The 16,909-nt window shown below is 38.7% G+C and overlaps 2 protein-coding genes across 7 annotated transcripts in view; both read left to right on the top strand.

The window, feature by feature from the left end:
• sipa1 (signal-induced proliferation-associated 1) overlaps window positions 1-5,687 on the top strand; it is a 30,618-nt gene extending 24,931 nt beyond the window's left edge. For 2 of the 4 annotated variants that reach the window (XM_077592299.1, XM_077592300.1), the window contains exons 14-16: window positions 135-198; window positions 1,424-1,502; window positions 3,738-5,687. In XM_077592299.1, coding sequence (XP_077448425.1) covers window positions 135-198; window positions 1,424-1,502; window positions 3,738-3,881 — 287 coding nt within the window. In that variant the 3' untranslated portion in view covers window positions 3,882-5,687. The other 2 variants (XM_077592302.1, XM_077592301.1) reach the window with 2 other exon arrangements.
• A 2,330-nt stretch (window positions 5,688-8,017) lies between these two features.
• The window catches only part of LOC144067804 (sodium/potassium/calcium exchanger 3), a 29,846-nt gene continuing 20,954 nt past the window's right edge, over window positions 8,018-16,909 (top strand). For 2 of the 3 annotated variants that reach the window (XM_077591771.1, XM_077591773.1), the window contains exons 1-2: window positions 8,067-8,499; window positions 13,368-13,469. In XM_077591771.1, coding sequence (XP_077447897.1) covers window positions 8,400-8,499; window positions 13,368-13,469 — 202 coding nt within the window. In that variant the 5' untranslated portion in view covers window positions 8,067-8,399. Of the gene's footprint in view, window positions 8,500-13,367; window positions 13,470-16,909 lie in introns of all 3 variants that reach the window. The other variant, XM_077591772.1, reaches the window with a different exon arrangement.

The following is a 16,909-nucleotide window of genomic DNA, read 5'->3' on the forward strand; positions in this document are numbered from 1 at the left end:
AAACATTAAAGTAAAAAGTATAAAGTACAAAGTAAAGTAAAAAGGAATGTATTAAGAAATATTAAAATGTAATTTAAAGAAAAATGCTAATGTATGAAATGTGAAGGTGGTATAATTGGTCTCTGTGGTCACAGATCGCAAAGCTGGTGACCAATCAGGGGCTGATCACACGGATGGAAAGCTGAACACAAAGGAGAGGTGGGTCACTCTTGCTAAAGTCTGTCTTTATCATCTACCTATATCTTTTTTGCCATACGAGGAAAAATTATTGCATTCAAACTATGCCACTTGTGCTTGTTAAATATTTAAGGGACAATTCGAAAATTGTCATCAGCTTAACTGCCAGACCAGGTGACCTAGTATGTGTTGTGGTAGTAAACGAGAGGAAGTGATGACGAAGACATGTATTGACAACAATAGACATCCAATCCATTTCAACTGGTAATGAACGATTGCTTCCAGCCCCTCTCGATTAAAATGGATTGAAAATCTATGGTTGTCAATTAGATTTATGAAACAAAATATACTTATTTGAAATTATCTATTTGTTTTTTTCCACCTTTTTTAATTACAACTTGTTTTTAATATATTTTTGGGTGTTTGAATAATCATTTCCAACCCCTCCCAGTTAAAATGGATTGGTGGTCAATTGCCATCAATGGCAGGTGGAAAGTTAAGCTATGGAGGGCATACATTTATAAAAATAAAAATAAAAAATCAATGCATTTCTCAATGCAAAATACACAAGGGGATTAGCGCGTCGGCCGCACAGTGGGGGACCTGGGTTCAAGTCCAGGTCGGTCCACTTGTGTGGAGTTTGCATGTTCTCCCCAGGCCTGCGTGGGTTTTCTCCAGGTACTCCGGTTTCCTCCCACATTCCAAATACATGCAGGGTAGGCTGATTGGACGCTCTATATTGCCCCTAGTTATGAATGTGAGCGTGAATGTTGTGTGCCCTGCGATCGGCTGGCCCGAAGTCAGCTGGGATAGGCTCCAGCACCCCCCGTGACCCTAGTGAGGATAAAGTGGATCAGAAAATACACAAGGGCAACACTTTTTTCTTCCAATTTATTACAATTTGTTTTTAATTTATTTACTTTTTTACTTTTATTGTATTTGGATTTTTTGGTTTCTTTTATTTTGAATTATTTTGTTTCTTTTAGTTAGAGTTAGATTTGTTACTCATGTTTTTCAAATCTCTTTTTAATATTACTATTTAAATATTTTTTCCCAATCAATTCATTTGATTTAAAATGTAATGTGTAGGTAATATTAATACTTCGATTGGATGTCAAAATGGGTCTGAAAATTAGAGATGCCAGTCCCATTAAAATGTCATAAAATCCTTTAAGAAAAATAATCATAATTCATGCATTAAAAAGTCTTTGTTTTAATCTGACATGTCACTTCTTGTCTGCTGCAGTGACTCTCCAGGTCACCTGGAAGAGAAGGTGTCACAGTTGGAGGCCATGCTGAAGAAACTGCAGGATGACCTGCAAAAGGTGCTTTGATTATTAATTAGCACTAGCATATTAGTATTTCTGCTGAATTGCACAGGAGAGTCAGCAGGTAGGAATACATATTTTGGAGTAACTGAGCTGGAGGCAGTGGATTTTACATCTTGATTATGTATCAAAATTATCCCAGACAACGCAGCATTGTTAATTAATGAAGTGACCGACACTGGGCGGTGATTCAATAGGAAATCTGTTCTTGTACTATAAAATGTTTTAAGATTTGGTGAATCTGCTGCCACTCCTGTTGTAATTTCAATACCACTGAAATATGTAATTGGCATTTAATTTTTTTACAACTGATCAATCTTAGTCGATGTTTTGTACATTTAGAAAATTGTGTGGGGGGGAAAATGTTTGGGGTGAGCCAGAATAATTATTATGGACTCATTTCTTTCAGCAAACTGCTGCTTGATGGAAATATTTTGAACACAAAGCTGCCTTCCATTGAAAATTGTCCATTCTGTACAGAATGTGTGTCTACTGTATGTGTGTATACTTAACTTTGTTTCTTCTTCTTATTTATATGGAAAGTTATTTATAAAAAAAAATTAACTGGGACCGCAAATGTGACTCTTTTTAGTTTTGGCTCAATTTTAAGAGTGCTTTAATAACCCAATTAGTAAGAGTAGTTAATTTATGTCAACTTGCCCAGAAATGTGGATGGTTGTATTGATAGCAAAAAAAAAAATGGTTTTGACAGTGGGTTAATATTTCAATGTTTATCGATTGGTTGAAGGGAATAAATTCAGTTTTCGATCAACCCTGAGTCATATAAAACAATGTGTAATAAATTATTGGAAGTATTTGACAGACACTGATTAGATATCCAAATTACAAGTACACATTGGCACATTAAGCATACACAAGCACACAAATGTAAATACTACCTCTGCAAGAGAGATATTAATTCAACAGTGTTTTTTTTCCCGTCATTGTAGTAAAAAATCGCTGCTACTGTGATATGGAGTTTAACAAGGTAACCAGACTCTAAGGACATTTACTGTAGTACTTAGTTTTGTACACCCATTAATTGCATTGTTTGCTTTTAGATCACAGTGTAGGATGACAGTGTAGTTGTCAGATTGTCATCTTGTTAATTACCATTGTTCATGTCACATTACCAGTTTGAGGAACCCCATTGTGCTCATCAATAATAATGTGTGGCTGTCTGTCATTCACAAATAAGCGCCAAAATCCTACAAAGTTAGTCTAAACATGAATTAACAATAAGAGAAAATGAGTGAGAATTAGTTTTGATAACAAAGGGAACAAGTAAGCCTACTTACTCTGTTCATTTTTAACTCTTAACAAAGATTTGCAGTACTACTACTACCTAAAACCTCCAGTTTATCATCATTTATTATTAATAAACCCATTGGATTTCCAACACAGAACTCCACACTGGAAGAGTTTTTCGAGTTTTACTGCAAATTTGTTGCAACACAATTGAAACTCGAATAGGAACGTAGATATGAAAAATGCCAAACAATTTCAATAATTAATCAGACCTATTATATGAATAGCTTTTCTGTATGCATTTTTCCTTCTCGGCACTGTTTTGGTCGTGTGCGGTCGATTGGTCGCCGGTTTTTTGGTCGCCGTCTTTTGGTCGCCGGTCTTTTGGTCGCGGTCTTTTGGTCGCCCCTACCGCAACACCGGGCGACCAAAAGACCGGCGACGAAAAGACCGACGACCAAAAGACCGGCGACAAAACAAGGTAAAACAACACATCAATAAAAGCCAATAATGGCCATGAGCAGTTTCACTGAGCGTGAGTGTATAAGAGTTTGTATGTACATGCGTTGTCCCTTTAAGAAGCTACGTCCGTCAGGGTCTTAACAAGTTCTCCAACAAAAAACAAAAAAAGTCAGGGAAATTTTGAGCTTTTCTTTAGCCTAATAATTACTAGGGCATTAAGTATGACTAAATAGTAATTCGCAGTTTGTATTTAGGGAATTTGAGCAACGATTTAAATGGTAATTATCACTTACCTTCCGGGCGACCAAAAGACCGGCGACCAAAAGATCGGTGACCAAAAGACCGGCGACCAATCGACCGTGTACCGTTTTGGAGGTGCTGTCATTGACTGTGTGTAATTTTCCAATTTGAGTTCAATCCGTATGTCTCTGCCCTCTCCTTCCAAGCCCCTTTCCATCCCTTCCACACGCAGCGATCTGAGAGATGGCCTCTTGTTTTTGTTTGTGTGCCCGTGTCTTTCAGGAGAAGGAGGACAAGGCGGTACTGCAGGCCGAGGTTCAGAGCCTACGGCAGAACAACCAGCGGCTGCAGGAAGAGTCACAGAGCACGGTCGCACGCCTCATCAAAGTCACCGAGCTCCTGTGCAACGTCAACAAACCCTGTTAACGTGCGGCGCCCTTTAAAAATGCTCCTCCGGTAAAAAACAAAAACAAAGACCTACCTGCCGGTGAAGGTGTTTGCAAATGGACTCCTAAAATATACAGACATTCCTTTACAAGCGTATGCGCTAGACGCATGTGTGCGCATCTCTTACTGTAATTTGCTTCAAAAACTTGACAAGCCGAGTTCACCGGCACTTCCGTTTTCAGCTTAGACACCGTTTGCATGTTTACCTGAGAGTTGACTAAAAGTGTCCACGTGCAGCGTATAGAATCGAGTCTGAAGGGTAGCAGTCCGTTCTAGTTCGGATGGTCTTATAAGACATGAGGGAACAATGCAAAGAAAAGGGAGGTTTTTGCTTCTCAGATGTATTTTACTCGTGTTTTAGGAAGGGATAATCTCTTTAAGTGAAAAAAAAGAAAGCCTGCACTGAAGAAAAATGATTTGTGAACACTGAAAAATAGGGTGATGCGTCCCTTTGAAGACACACAATGGCAGGAAAGTATGACTTCCTTCCATAACTCGTTTTCCTCTAACCTCACAAAATATTGTAGCAGCCATACTGTAAAAGTTGTCGTCCCACTGGCCTCAACACACCAACTGGCAGCTTTGATAGCTTTAGGTGTCAATAAACTCTCCTAGCGCGAAACATAATAGCCAACTAGAATAATATTGAACAACGTTTGGTGACTGCCAGTTGGCTTACGAGTGGTAGCAGTGAGAGGAAATCTTCCAAACTTGATGCGTGTTTTTTTTCTTTTTGTTTATTTGTATGTGTGTGTTTCTTCATTCTTGCACTTTTTGTTGTTGGGACAAATCAGTTCTGACTGTACGGAGGCACGAATTAGAATCTATTTTACCTCACCTTATTTGTGCCCACTGTTAAGGCACCTCTGACAAGGTTTGTTTAGAGTTTGATTAATTGTCTTTAGTGCCAACGAACACCCTGGCAGCTCCACCTGACTCAAAACCCGTTTATTATCATTTCCGTATCAAACTCAAGACTCGATGATCTCGTTTAGTGTACAGAACTTCTTAATCTTAATTTAGAGTCACTGTGAATACCAGGTACCAGCATATGAAAAGACAGTATATACAGATGAAATGAACCTAATCTTTATTATAAGAGGATTCTCTGTACAGTTCATGTATACAGATATTATCTCGTGGACACACTGAAGCCTCTGAACTGAACTCTCGGTATGAGAAGACCCGTTTCGCTGTTTCTCGTATTGTTGTTTCGATTGTGAGAGGTCGGCGAAGCATGAGAATGTGCCAAGCGACATCCAACCTTCCCCTCTATGTGGATGTGTGTGCGTGCGTGTCAAAATGTAACTTATTAATCATGCAAATGTGGATTGTGTTGTAGATGTTGAAACTTGAGGGGTGGTTATTGGGGGGGGGGGAATGTGAACTTGAGAAGGGAGGAAAGATCTGCTTGGTTTAATACGTGACTTTCTTTTATTGTAGGAAGCCAGCAATTATGAAATCATATCTGTAAAGCTTGCATTTGAGCTTTCGCAAGGTCTTAAAAACCATTAGGTAAGCCTTAACCAGCAAGATCCTGACAGGACGGTCAAAGTGGGAATTCTCTGACTTTGTGCCTACCTAGAAAATGTAATGTATGTTAAGCCAGTTCATTTTTCTCTTTATGGATGCACTGACATGAGGTTTCAGTTGCAGGTGAACGTTGCAACATCAAATCTTTCATCTGCTATGTGAGCAAAACAGATTTGACCCGAATTGTAATGAAAGATCAGATAGACGGGATTTCTAAAATGGAATTAAAGTGTAAAAGGGTGCTGAACGTGACTTGATGTGTTTCAATCAAGTTGGGGGAAAAATGAATGTTGCTTCTTGCTACTCCATCACTATCGATTTGAAACAGTGTCTGAAAAGGCCTTTCATTTTAAAGACAATTTGTGGCTAACTTCTGTAGGTTCAATTGACAGTAAAGATTAAAACTAACCTGGCAATATCAAGTTTACAAAATGTTGGTCCAAAATATTTTTGCACAGCAGGGGAGATGTTGCAAAATTGAAGTACTACTACTCATCATCAGATAACTTTCAAAAGGGACACATCCTTGAAATATCATTTGGGGGATGTAAACCTTGTTGGGGTGACACTTCTCTAAAGCTGCTGTCTTTGACACACATTTAATTTCCACTGACCGTCCCTTGTGTAATTCTTTTTTCTAAACAGAAGTCAAAAAATGTTTTCTCCGCCTTGCACTGACATTGGGAGAACTTATGATTGTCAACAATGCGCTGGCCTATGTCTTTATTTGGGGTTGAAGCACAGGATGGAGTCTTCACTAACGCACACACACAGCAGAGGGTCTAAGAGCAATTTGACTCTGCTGTAAATCCAAAAGTGTGTTTAGACTTACCGATTTGTATATCATAATTCACTCCACCATATGGCAGAAAATTCATTTTCCTGCCCGATGTTTTCTGCCAGGAAATGAAGGGGTAATAACTCTCAACTTTCAGATATAATATTGCAATTTACCACAACTGACTGGTCTTGACTAACAATGGCCAACATTTTTAATTCATCTTCTGTCATTTCTTTTTTTTATATATATTTGGATGCTAATTTTAGATGTGCCATGAGTTTTTTTCTCTCTGGCTACTTTTAGTGACAAATATATTAAGTATCTAAGCCTTAGATACTTAATATATTTGTCACTAAATATCAGTTTTACTTTTTCGTCCTTTGCATAGTTATATTATACATTTTTCAGGATTACTTTAGAAGTCCAAAACATTTGACCTACAAGAGGTGACAGCGACTCTGTATGTCAGAGTGAAAAGAGCCGTGCCATTACAAATAGTACATACATTTTTGGAGGTGGTATATCTAACATTCTTGCCTGTCAAGTGAAACACTTTTAAGAGAATAAACAGTTGAGATGAAATGATGACCATTTATCGGAATAAAGATATTACAGAGGAAACTTTTTTTCTTTGCTGATAACCACTGGAAGTGAGATTTATTCAGTGATGGACTCATAAAATGATCAATAAAATTCTGAGACGTTGCTACTGGGCGGCCCGGCGGCTTGAGTGGTTAGCGCGTCGGCCTCACAGCTCTGGGGTCCTGGGTTCAAACCGAGGTTGGTCCACCTGTGTGCAGTTTGCATGTTCCTCCTAGGCTTGTGTGGGTTTTCTCCGGGTCCTCTGGTTTCCTCCCACCTTAAAAAAAAAACCATGCATGGTAGTCTGATTGGACACTAAATTGCCCCTAGTGTGAGCATGAATGGTTGTCCGTCTCCTTGTGCCCTGCGATCGGCAGGCCACCGATTCAGGGTGTCCCACGCCTCTGGCCCAAAGTCAGCTGGGATAGGCTCCAGCACCCCTCGTGACCCTAGTGAGGATAAAGCGGATCAGAAATGAATGAAGGATTGAATGGATGAATTAAGGAATGAATGAAGGAATGAATGGATGAATTAAAGAATGAATTAAGGAATGACTGGATGAATTAAGGAATGAATGGATGAATTAAGGAATGAATGACGGAATGAATTAAGGAATGAATTAAGGAATGAATGAAGGAATGAATGGATGAATTAAGGAATGAATGAAGGAATGAATTAAGGGATGAATGAAGGAATGAATGGATGAATTAAGGAATGAATTAAGGGATGAATGAAGGAATGAATGGATGAATTAAGGAATGGATGGATGAATTAAGGAATGAATGGATGAATTAAGGAATGAATGAAGGAATTAATGGATTAATTAGGGAATGAATGAAGGAATGAATGGATGAATTAAGGAATGAATGGATGAATTAGGGAATGAATTAAGGAATGAATGGATGGATGAATTAAGGAATGAATGAATGGATGAATTAAGGAACGAATGACGGAATGAATGGATTAATTAAGGAATGAATGAAGGAATGAATGGATGAATTAAGGAATGAATGAAGGAATTAATGGATAAATTAAGGAATGAATGAAGGAATGAATGGATGAATGAAGGAATGAATGGGTGAATTAAGGAATGAATGGATGAATTAAGGAATGAATGAAGGAATAAAGGAAGGAAGGAATAAACGTTTCTACTGCGTCTTGCAATGTTTTGGTTCTGTCGCCTCCTGGTGGCCGCTAAAGATAGGTGCGAGTTGTGGAGAAAGGGGAGGGAATAAGGAGTGGGTGCTCCCAACATGCCGCCTCCTGTTGCTGCCCCTCACTGTGGGGGTCTGCTGTCGACCTTTCAGCATACTCACGTGAGCGCAAACAGCCGCGCCGCTACACCGTGACACGCTTCTCGCTGCCCGGGGCTTTATAGCAAGCGGCCTGGCCTGTCCCGAAAAAAAAGAGAAGTGGGAGGGTTTCCTGATCCTGATTTTTTTTTCTCTCTTTTCCACACTCTTTAGCAACTTGTCGACGCGGGAGGTAGTTGATAGTCCTGGAGTTGCGGGAGGAGTGGTGCTTGTTGGTGGCTTGTTCCGGGAACGCGGGTTGAAAGACGGGGCCCAACAGATGTTTGTGGACATGCGGCCGGCGGAGGAATGAGAGCAGCGAGGCACCGGCGACCCTTCCGGCGGCTCTGCTGCTGCGGAGTCGGGCTGCTCGCCGTCTTGTGGCTCGCTCAGGTCATCCGCGCACCAGGTGAGAAGAAACTCGTGTTTGCAAACCGCGTCCCACGCGTCGTGTTAGCGTGCACAGGCGAAATCACAGTCTATTAATTGCATCCGAGAAAACCATACTATTAAAATATCGACTGTCAGGTGTTGCCATTGTTTGGAATTGTACACTTTAGGGCCCAAAAGCAGTTAATAGTGTTTAACTAGCCACAATACCCAATTTGGTTAATCTGTGGCTGCAACTAATGATTGTTGTTCTTTTTTTTTTTTTAAATAATCGTTTAATCTGTCCACTTTTAGTCCAAAAGGCAAACTTTATTTGATAATGTTCGATAGTTTTCACATCAGAAAATGGGTAAAATTGTGGATGATTGTTTTCTAAAGTAAAAGGAAATTAACACAGATCAGCTGCGTCTCAAGTGGAATACTCGAGAAATATGATGACGTCATATTTCAGAATTTGCACAAAAAATGACAATTAAAATATATTTTATTTGAACCTATTTTAATTATTCATTCCGTGGAGAACAAAAACCTGGCCCCCTAATTAAGAAAATATTCCCCAATCTGGTTTGTCGCGATGCAGCCCTTTTTGTTTTATAAAGTTTTCTCATCCTACATTTGAGATTCAGAAAAATATCAAGATAATAAACAAAAATGTAATTAAAAAATCCATAGACTGCATGGACTTAAATTAAACCTGCATAATCTATTCAAACAGAATCATAACCCATTCATCAATCATAATGTATCATAATAAAGGTTCATTTTGTATTGCCTTTGGCGATCTAAAAACTATCTTGCACCCAAAACGGACAATGTCATCCCTCGAATATCACGGATAATGTAGACCAGACATGGCACCAATAATAAAAAAACAGCAAAGTAGGATCACATACATACCGTACGTACGGTGTTTGTAAGGTTTTTTGGGGGTTTGTAAGGGGAATCATAATCATTTATAAGGGCAGTTATTGGCAGAGGTTGACAGGTATGGGATCACCCCTATTATTATTACCATACTACGTTTCCACTCCTATACAGAAATGCAAGTGCACAAGTACAAATATCAAGAAGTGTTTATTAAATATTTCAACTATAAACATATGAAAACAACATAATGTATTCATAGCTAAATATAATCTATGTATAAAAAATCGAAATACTTTAAATACTGTACAGTAATCCCTCGAATATCGTGTTTAAAGTAGACCAGACATGACCGCGATAATCGAAAAATCTTAAAGTAGGGTCACCCCTATTGGATTGGATAACTTCATTCATCCCGTATTCGGGAAATTTCATTGTGACAGTAGCAAGAAAGGGCATAGTTATAAGTTAGACAGTACAGTCAAAGGCCGCAGAACAACAAAGCAAAAGCAAAAAGCAGTAGGCAAAAAAAGTAGGCATGGCTGAATGGTTCCAAAAAAAGAAGTAGCCGAAAGAAGCCACGCTAACAGAACAAGGAAAGTTGTAAAAACATTAAAGTAAAAAGTATAAAGTACAAAGTAAAGTAAAAAGGGATGTATTAAGAAATATTAAAATGTAATTAAAAAAAAGATAGAAGGGCTGTAAAACAGAAAAAACATAAGTGTACAGAGCTACTCCCTCCCACTGGCTCCCGCGTGAACGGTGCCATCTTGGAATCTATATTATATATATAAGTAGTTATAATATTAATATATATATATATATATATATATATATATATATATATATATATATATATATATATATATATATATATATATATATATATATATATATATATTAATATTATAACTACTTTTTTCCCTTCAGTGCTGTGTCCTAGTAGCAAGAGTGGATTTTCCCATTTTTATGAACAAATATATTATTATTATTATTTTAATAATTAATAGCAGAAAAAAATCACAAAGCAGTGCTTTCACGATAATCGAGGGAAGACTGTAATCACATAGGGGAGCTTTTCAAGAGGAGCTTTTGCGAGAGGTTTTTGGCGCACAAGGAAGGTGTTGATGGGGAGTTGTGACCTCGGTTTCTTTTTTTGGTACAAATATGTCAAGGACATGAAACTGTTAAGACCATTGCCATAATTTACGCCGTAACGTTGCCCGGAGCTTGCACTGTGAAACATTTCTGGGAAATTTCACAATCAGATCTGCGACAACGAAGCTCCTGGAGTCCAGTGAGCGAGCTCTATTTTCGGTTTAGGACCACAGCATCCGCCGTAAGGTCGCCCAAGGCTCGCATTTCTGAAAAAGAAATCCACCTTCATCGAGGCTTTCTGTCGTCTAGTTCGTCGAGCAAACTGTATTTTCAAATAAGCGCCACGGCGTCCGCCGTAAGGTCGCACGGGGCTCACATTTCTGCAAAAAATACACCCTCACAGAAAGGTAAATTTTTAGATAAAAATGATGGCCACCACCCGCTTGAGTGACAGATTTAAATTGTCCTGCATTTTTTTTTTTTTTTTACATTTTATATTGATTTTGCATGAATCGCATTCACTCTGGAAAAACTCCGTAAATGGGACAAGGGTACTCCTGAAATGGGGTTGACGGAGGTTGGCAGCTCTGGTATCACAATATGTTAATGGGAAAATGTGTCTCTCAGTTCAGGCGACCAGTCCAGGGTGTAGTCAGCTTTTTGTCAAAAGTCACCTTGGAAGCAACAAACAGAAAATGGATGAAAGCTTTCCATTTTATACTACAAGCGAATGCCATGTTAATCAAATTTGCCATCAAGAAAAATGTTTAGATTAGTATTTAGCGCATTGGAGGAGAGTATGTTTTGAGAATTTGGATTGAAGTATGCAGCTGCTGCAGGACTATTACACAAGTCAAATTTGCTGTGCTAAAATCCAATCATTTCCCACAGTTATCCAATCATATTTTAGGTGACAATTATCCTGTAAGAATGTCATATTTCTGTTTCTTGTCAGTATTAAATTCACAACCCACTCTCAAAATACACATTCCCCAATCATTATCCTTTCAACACCGTTCCCGCAGCACGACGCAGTCCTCAGCAGCATCTGTGTGAAGCCTCGTGATGTGAACGCCAGTGAACTTTTTTTTTTTCAATCTTATGGCTGCCTGAAAAAGTAACCATGTCATTAATATTTACACTTCACCCCAGAATTATGAGCGTGTCTGCAACCCATGGAGAATTTTGGATTGTGGACCAAAGGCATTGGACAAAACATGCGATCTGTTGCTTGTAAGGGTGACAGCCGAGTTATTTTGTCCATACCTGGACAACATTACACATGTAGCCTGGCAAGTTGGTCTGCTAGCTCCATTTATGGATGTGCTCATTCATCTGACATGAGTAACATTTATTTAGAGAAAAACTCACAAAAGTCAGTTTGACCTGCCAGCAGAGGAAAACTAAAAATGGTAACTCATTGGCTGTCCTTGACAGGAAAAGGCATCAAATCGGTTTGAACTGGGCTATCAGGGAGGGATTATGTTTCCGTGCTATCGATAATGATAAATTCACGTGATTGTATGAATTTTTGTGCATACAAAAATATGGCTATTATATGTCTTGCTATTCACTATGGTGCAACATATTTAGTGATGGCTGAGTCGAGAGTGATTGACAGTATCAGATGTTGTCCAAATGCAAGTGAGACAGCCAGCAGTTGTTTGGAAGAATACAAAGGCAGTGTTGAAATGTCGTGTTTGAAATACTTTACATTGAGTTATATATAAGTGAAATTTACTCTTAATAGCTTTTAAGGTCCTGCACTGCAATTGCCGTGGGGGGAAAAGCAATCTGCTTCTTTTATTTTGTTATACTTAGTTGTTTACTTCTTAAACCCTCAGTGTAATAATCCAGTGTAATTCTTCCCGTCCTTTATATAATAACTTTTTTGACTCACTTTCATCCAACTAGGTAATGTGTGGTATATTTTGTCTCATTTTGGTGATAAAAAAGTTTTAAAAAATAAAGCACATGATGTATTTTGGCATGATCTACCAAATAATGCTCTCACCTAATAAGCAGAATTGTGGCAGAACAAGACAACAAATTTAAATTTCACTCCCTGTTGCGGCCACATGAAGGACTCCTTCCTAGTCTCCTCGGGTTCATTGAAGTCGAATGTACAAAGGTATAGGGGAGCTCTCGCCTGTCGTGAAATGCAAATTTTAAAGGGATATTGTCCCTGTATTGTCGGCCCCGTAATGGAAAGAGTGTTGTTCATTCCTGCGAGGAAGATAATAAGAAACATTATCAGTTGTGTACACTTGCTCCAGTACTGTCGTCCTGGTAACGCGGCAGTAAATGCACCCACTTTCGAGATAAGCTGTCGAGGAATGGTACAGAGAGTTAAAATACATGCTATAAAGATCTCACTCTGATGACAGAGGACAGCTGACTGCTCACTTCTGCCTCCTGTGGCCATTCATACTCTATACAGTAATCCCTCAAATATCGCGGCTTCAACTTTCACAGCTTCACTACATCGTGGATATTTTTCTGGGGAATTTTTTAAATTTTTTGTAATGAATTTTTTTTTGTAAGTTCATAAAAATGTGAAAATCCACGTTGAAGCTCGTAAGCGGAAGCCACACCCCTGTCCTCCGCTTGCTACTAGGACTCAGCAATGAAGTTAAAAAATATATATATATTTTTTAAAAATAGGGGTGACCTTACGTCGCAGTTTTTCGTTTATCGCGGCCATGTCTAGTCTACATTATCTGCGATAATCGAGGGATTACTGTATATCGCATCAGTGTAGCAATTGTATTTTTCCACAGCCATTTAAAATGGCATCAGTAAATCAATGTTTTGGACAAAGATGACGGCAAGTTTTCACACAAATGATGATATATTTTCAGATCAACCCCTGCAAAACTTAATATAACGTGTTGGCCTGGTCGTCTTGTGCGTTGTTTTTGACAGAGCCTTCTGGTCCTGAGCCAGGTGTGAATGACGGTGCATTGCGATGGACACGCAGCCTCATGCAGATGACTGACAACCAGACTGTGGAAGAACATAGAGCAGGTGAGTCACTATAAAGCCCAGTATCAATTTGTCACTTCTAAATCCATAAATAGGTTTGTCCCGATTACATATTATTGCATGTGACTCCGAGTCCAGGTCGCCTGATTTTGAGAATCTGCCAATACCGAGTTCTGATCCAATAATACCCAGGAAATGTATTAAGTAGGCGAAAAACTACTCTATCCAAATGTCTTTGTCCACCCGACTTGAATAGAGCTATCCCAATATTAGAACCAAATAAAAGGGGGATTTCAAAGAAGCAGAAATAAAATCACAAATCCCTTTTTTTCAGTTGCGTAGCACCAAAACAAAGTTGCAAACAATTTGTTTAAACAATGTATTTTACGTGAATAATCAAGTAAGTATGCAGCGAATTCATTTGGTCATCCAATACCATAAAATGAGCTATTTTTGTTGTGATTTGTTGGACATTTAGTAGTTTTTTTTAACTGCAAGGTTTACAGTCATAGCCGAAAGTTTTGAGAATGACAGAAATATTACATTTCCACAAAGTCTGTTCCTTCAGGGTTTTTAGGTGTTTGCCAGACGTTTCTATGGTATGATAACATACAATTAGAAGCATTTCACCAGTATCAAAAACTTTTATTGATAATTACATGCAATAGGTCAATATTTGCAGTGTTTACCCTTTTTTCCCAAGACCTCTGCAATTCTCCTTAGCATACTGTCGATCAACTTCTGAAGCAAATCCTGACTGATGGCCATCCATTCTTGCATTCTTGTCAGAATTTGTGGGTTTCTGATTTTCCTCTTGAGGATTGACCACAAGTTCCCAATGGGATTAAGATCTGGAGAGTTTCCTGGCCAAGTGCCCAAAATCTTAATGTTTTGTTCCCTAAGCCATTTTGTTATGACCTTTGCTTTATGGCAAGGTGCCCCATTATGCTGGGAAAGGCATTATTAATCACCAAATTGACCCTTATTCTTCATCTAAACATTTTTGCATTATACTTAACTCATGAACTGCCATAGCAAGCGATTATTTTTTTTATCGCTGCCGCAACCTCAGTCAATTTGGATTGGACGTCTTTCGCCGTTAATGGCAACTCATGATTGCATACCTAAAAACGTAAACCATTACATTTAAAAAAAGGTTTTTTACCCAAATCCAATCCTCTGATAATGATTTCTAATAGATTCCAATTTCTGCTCTGTATCCATAACACAATCTCTTTATTAAGACTCCTATGAGACACATAGATTGCCGATTCTATATTTCAGGTATACTTGCTGCTCTGAGCCTTCACAATCCAATGGCTCATGTGACAAACTATACTGAAGCCATACAAACTTTGATCATAGAAATGCTGATGCCAAGATGATTAGCCGCCAAGTGTTGAAGTGACCCGAGCCACACTCGTCACAGCTTGCCTGTTGACTGTCATTATCTTTGCGCAACACACAAGTAATGCTAAGACAATGAACAGCAAGATAAGAGCACAACTTCCTCATTATTTGTATTCACAGTGTGTCGGTGCAACCAAATTTCAGCTGCCACTCAACTACTACTTTAATGTTTTTTTTTCAACCTTCATGATTACAGCTCACTTCAATGAATGTATGCAAATTATATTTTGCCAATATCCCAATTTGCCAAAAATATTGTTTGCCGGGTTTGCGGAATCTTTTTAGGCACAAGATTTAGATGAATTAAATGACAAATTTTACACGACTTAGATTGATACTAATTGATCAATCAATCAACCACATAATGGCAATGTGATTTAAAACCAACCATTCTTTTGCAACATAATTTTGAGTATGCTTTGCTAAGTAAATCTCCCCTTATCATTCCAAATTACCACAATTTACATTTATGGTTGTGGCTAAAATGCCGATTTTTCGACAAAAAAGCCGCATTAATTGCCAAAAGAGTTTTCTAATTTCAAAATGTAGCTCTTGTTACATTTTTATCAAATACACATAATTTCTACATGAGAAATTTCAGAAAATCAAGGCGCACAAAAGTAGAAATAGCAGACAATTTTTGCCTAAAGCACACAGTTTCAGGTTCTATCACAATTCGTCAAAAACATCCTCCCACTGAAAATGCCCAAAAAATGCCCTAGAACAAACAGGAAACTACCCAAAAGTCTACAGAAGTGATCTGGAATTGCCCCAAATATGCAGGAAGTGACCCAAAAATTCCCTAAAATCAACGGGAAACGAGGACCAAAATATACACAAGTGATCTGAAATGCCCCAAAATGTTTATGTATGTACCCTAAAATTAGAGTAAGAAGAAAGATACCCCAAATTAACACATTGGTTGCAAGAGAGAACGACATGCATCCAATTCATTAAAAGTGGGAGGACTGGCTATGAAATTCTCAGCACTAAACATTCAATTCCTTTTGACTGGGAGGGGTGAATGAACGAATGACACCTAAATGGATTGGACGTCTAGTGCCGTCAATGGCAGCCAAGGAGTTAACATAGCCCCCCACCCCAAATTAACCAAATTGTATTTTCTTGTATAGATTACAATTACCATCCTACCAAATACATAACCTCTGTTCAAGCCCTTGTTTTTTGACATCAAACTCTTCCTTCACTGTGAAGTCGATTTGCGTCGGGTAGGTGAGTTTCACTTACCATATTTTCACACCTATACATCGTATCGTATTTTTAGCCGCAGTGTCAGTAACGAGCGCTATTTCTGTATTTTAAACACACAAAGGACGCACCGTTTTTATAGACGCAGGCAGGCATGGCAAAACATACACCATCTTAAACATGCATGCTACACCCACACGCTAAAAACACGATTTTAAAAAGGCAACAGAAGCAAAACTGAGTTCGGTTGTACTTTATTTAGCCATTTTACAATGTACTCGCGTCATCATTTCAGTTACGTGACTTGGTCGCAAATCTAAAGTGACGGCGAGCCGTGAAAAAAGCCATCCGGTCGGTCGCTTGACATACGCCTCACGTAGCCATAATCTCATGTTGCGGTTCGATATTCATCCATATATAATATATATATATACAGTGGTACCTCGTCATACGACCGTTCGTCATACGGAATGCTCGTCTTACGGGGGAAATTTCGATCGAATAATTCGCCCGTGATGCGGTCAAAATTTCATGATGCGACCAAGCCAGGTCGCCATGGCATTTTTTTGTTTTTGCATCTCTTTCGTGTAAAAAATATGTCTACGAGCACTGGTGGGCGGACTTTGCATTTCCACACCCGTTTTCCCCCCACTTGGTCTACATTTACATACCAGGTAAACAATACGTATTACAATGGATCGGCAAAGTTTTGCTAAGAAAAGGCGACCTTTGACAATGGACATGAAACGCGAAATAATTGAAAAACATGAGCGTGGGGTACGTGTTGGCCAGCTTCCGCTGAAAGTGACGTTGGAACAGCAGCCCCTGCTGCACATGATGAACTCGTGGATGATATCATGTCG

This window comes from Stigmatopora argus, chromosome 22 (assembly GCF_051989625.1).
Source record: "Stigmatopora argus isolate UIUO_Sarg chromosome 22, RoL_Sarg_1.0, whole genome shotgun sequence".
NCBI lineage: Eukaryota > Metazoa > Chordata > Actinopteri > Syngnathiformes > Syngnathidae > Stigmatopora > Stigmatopora argus.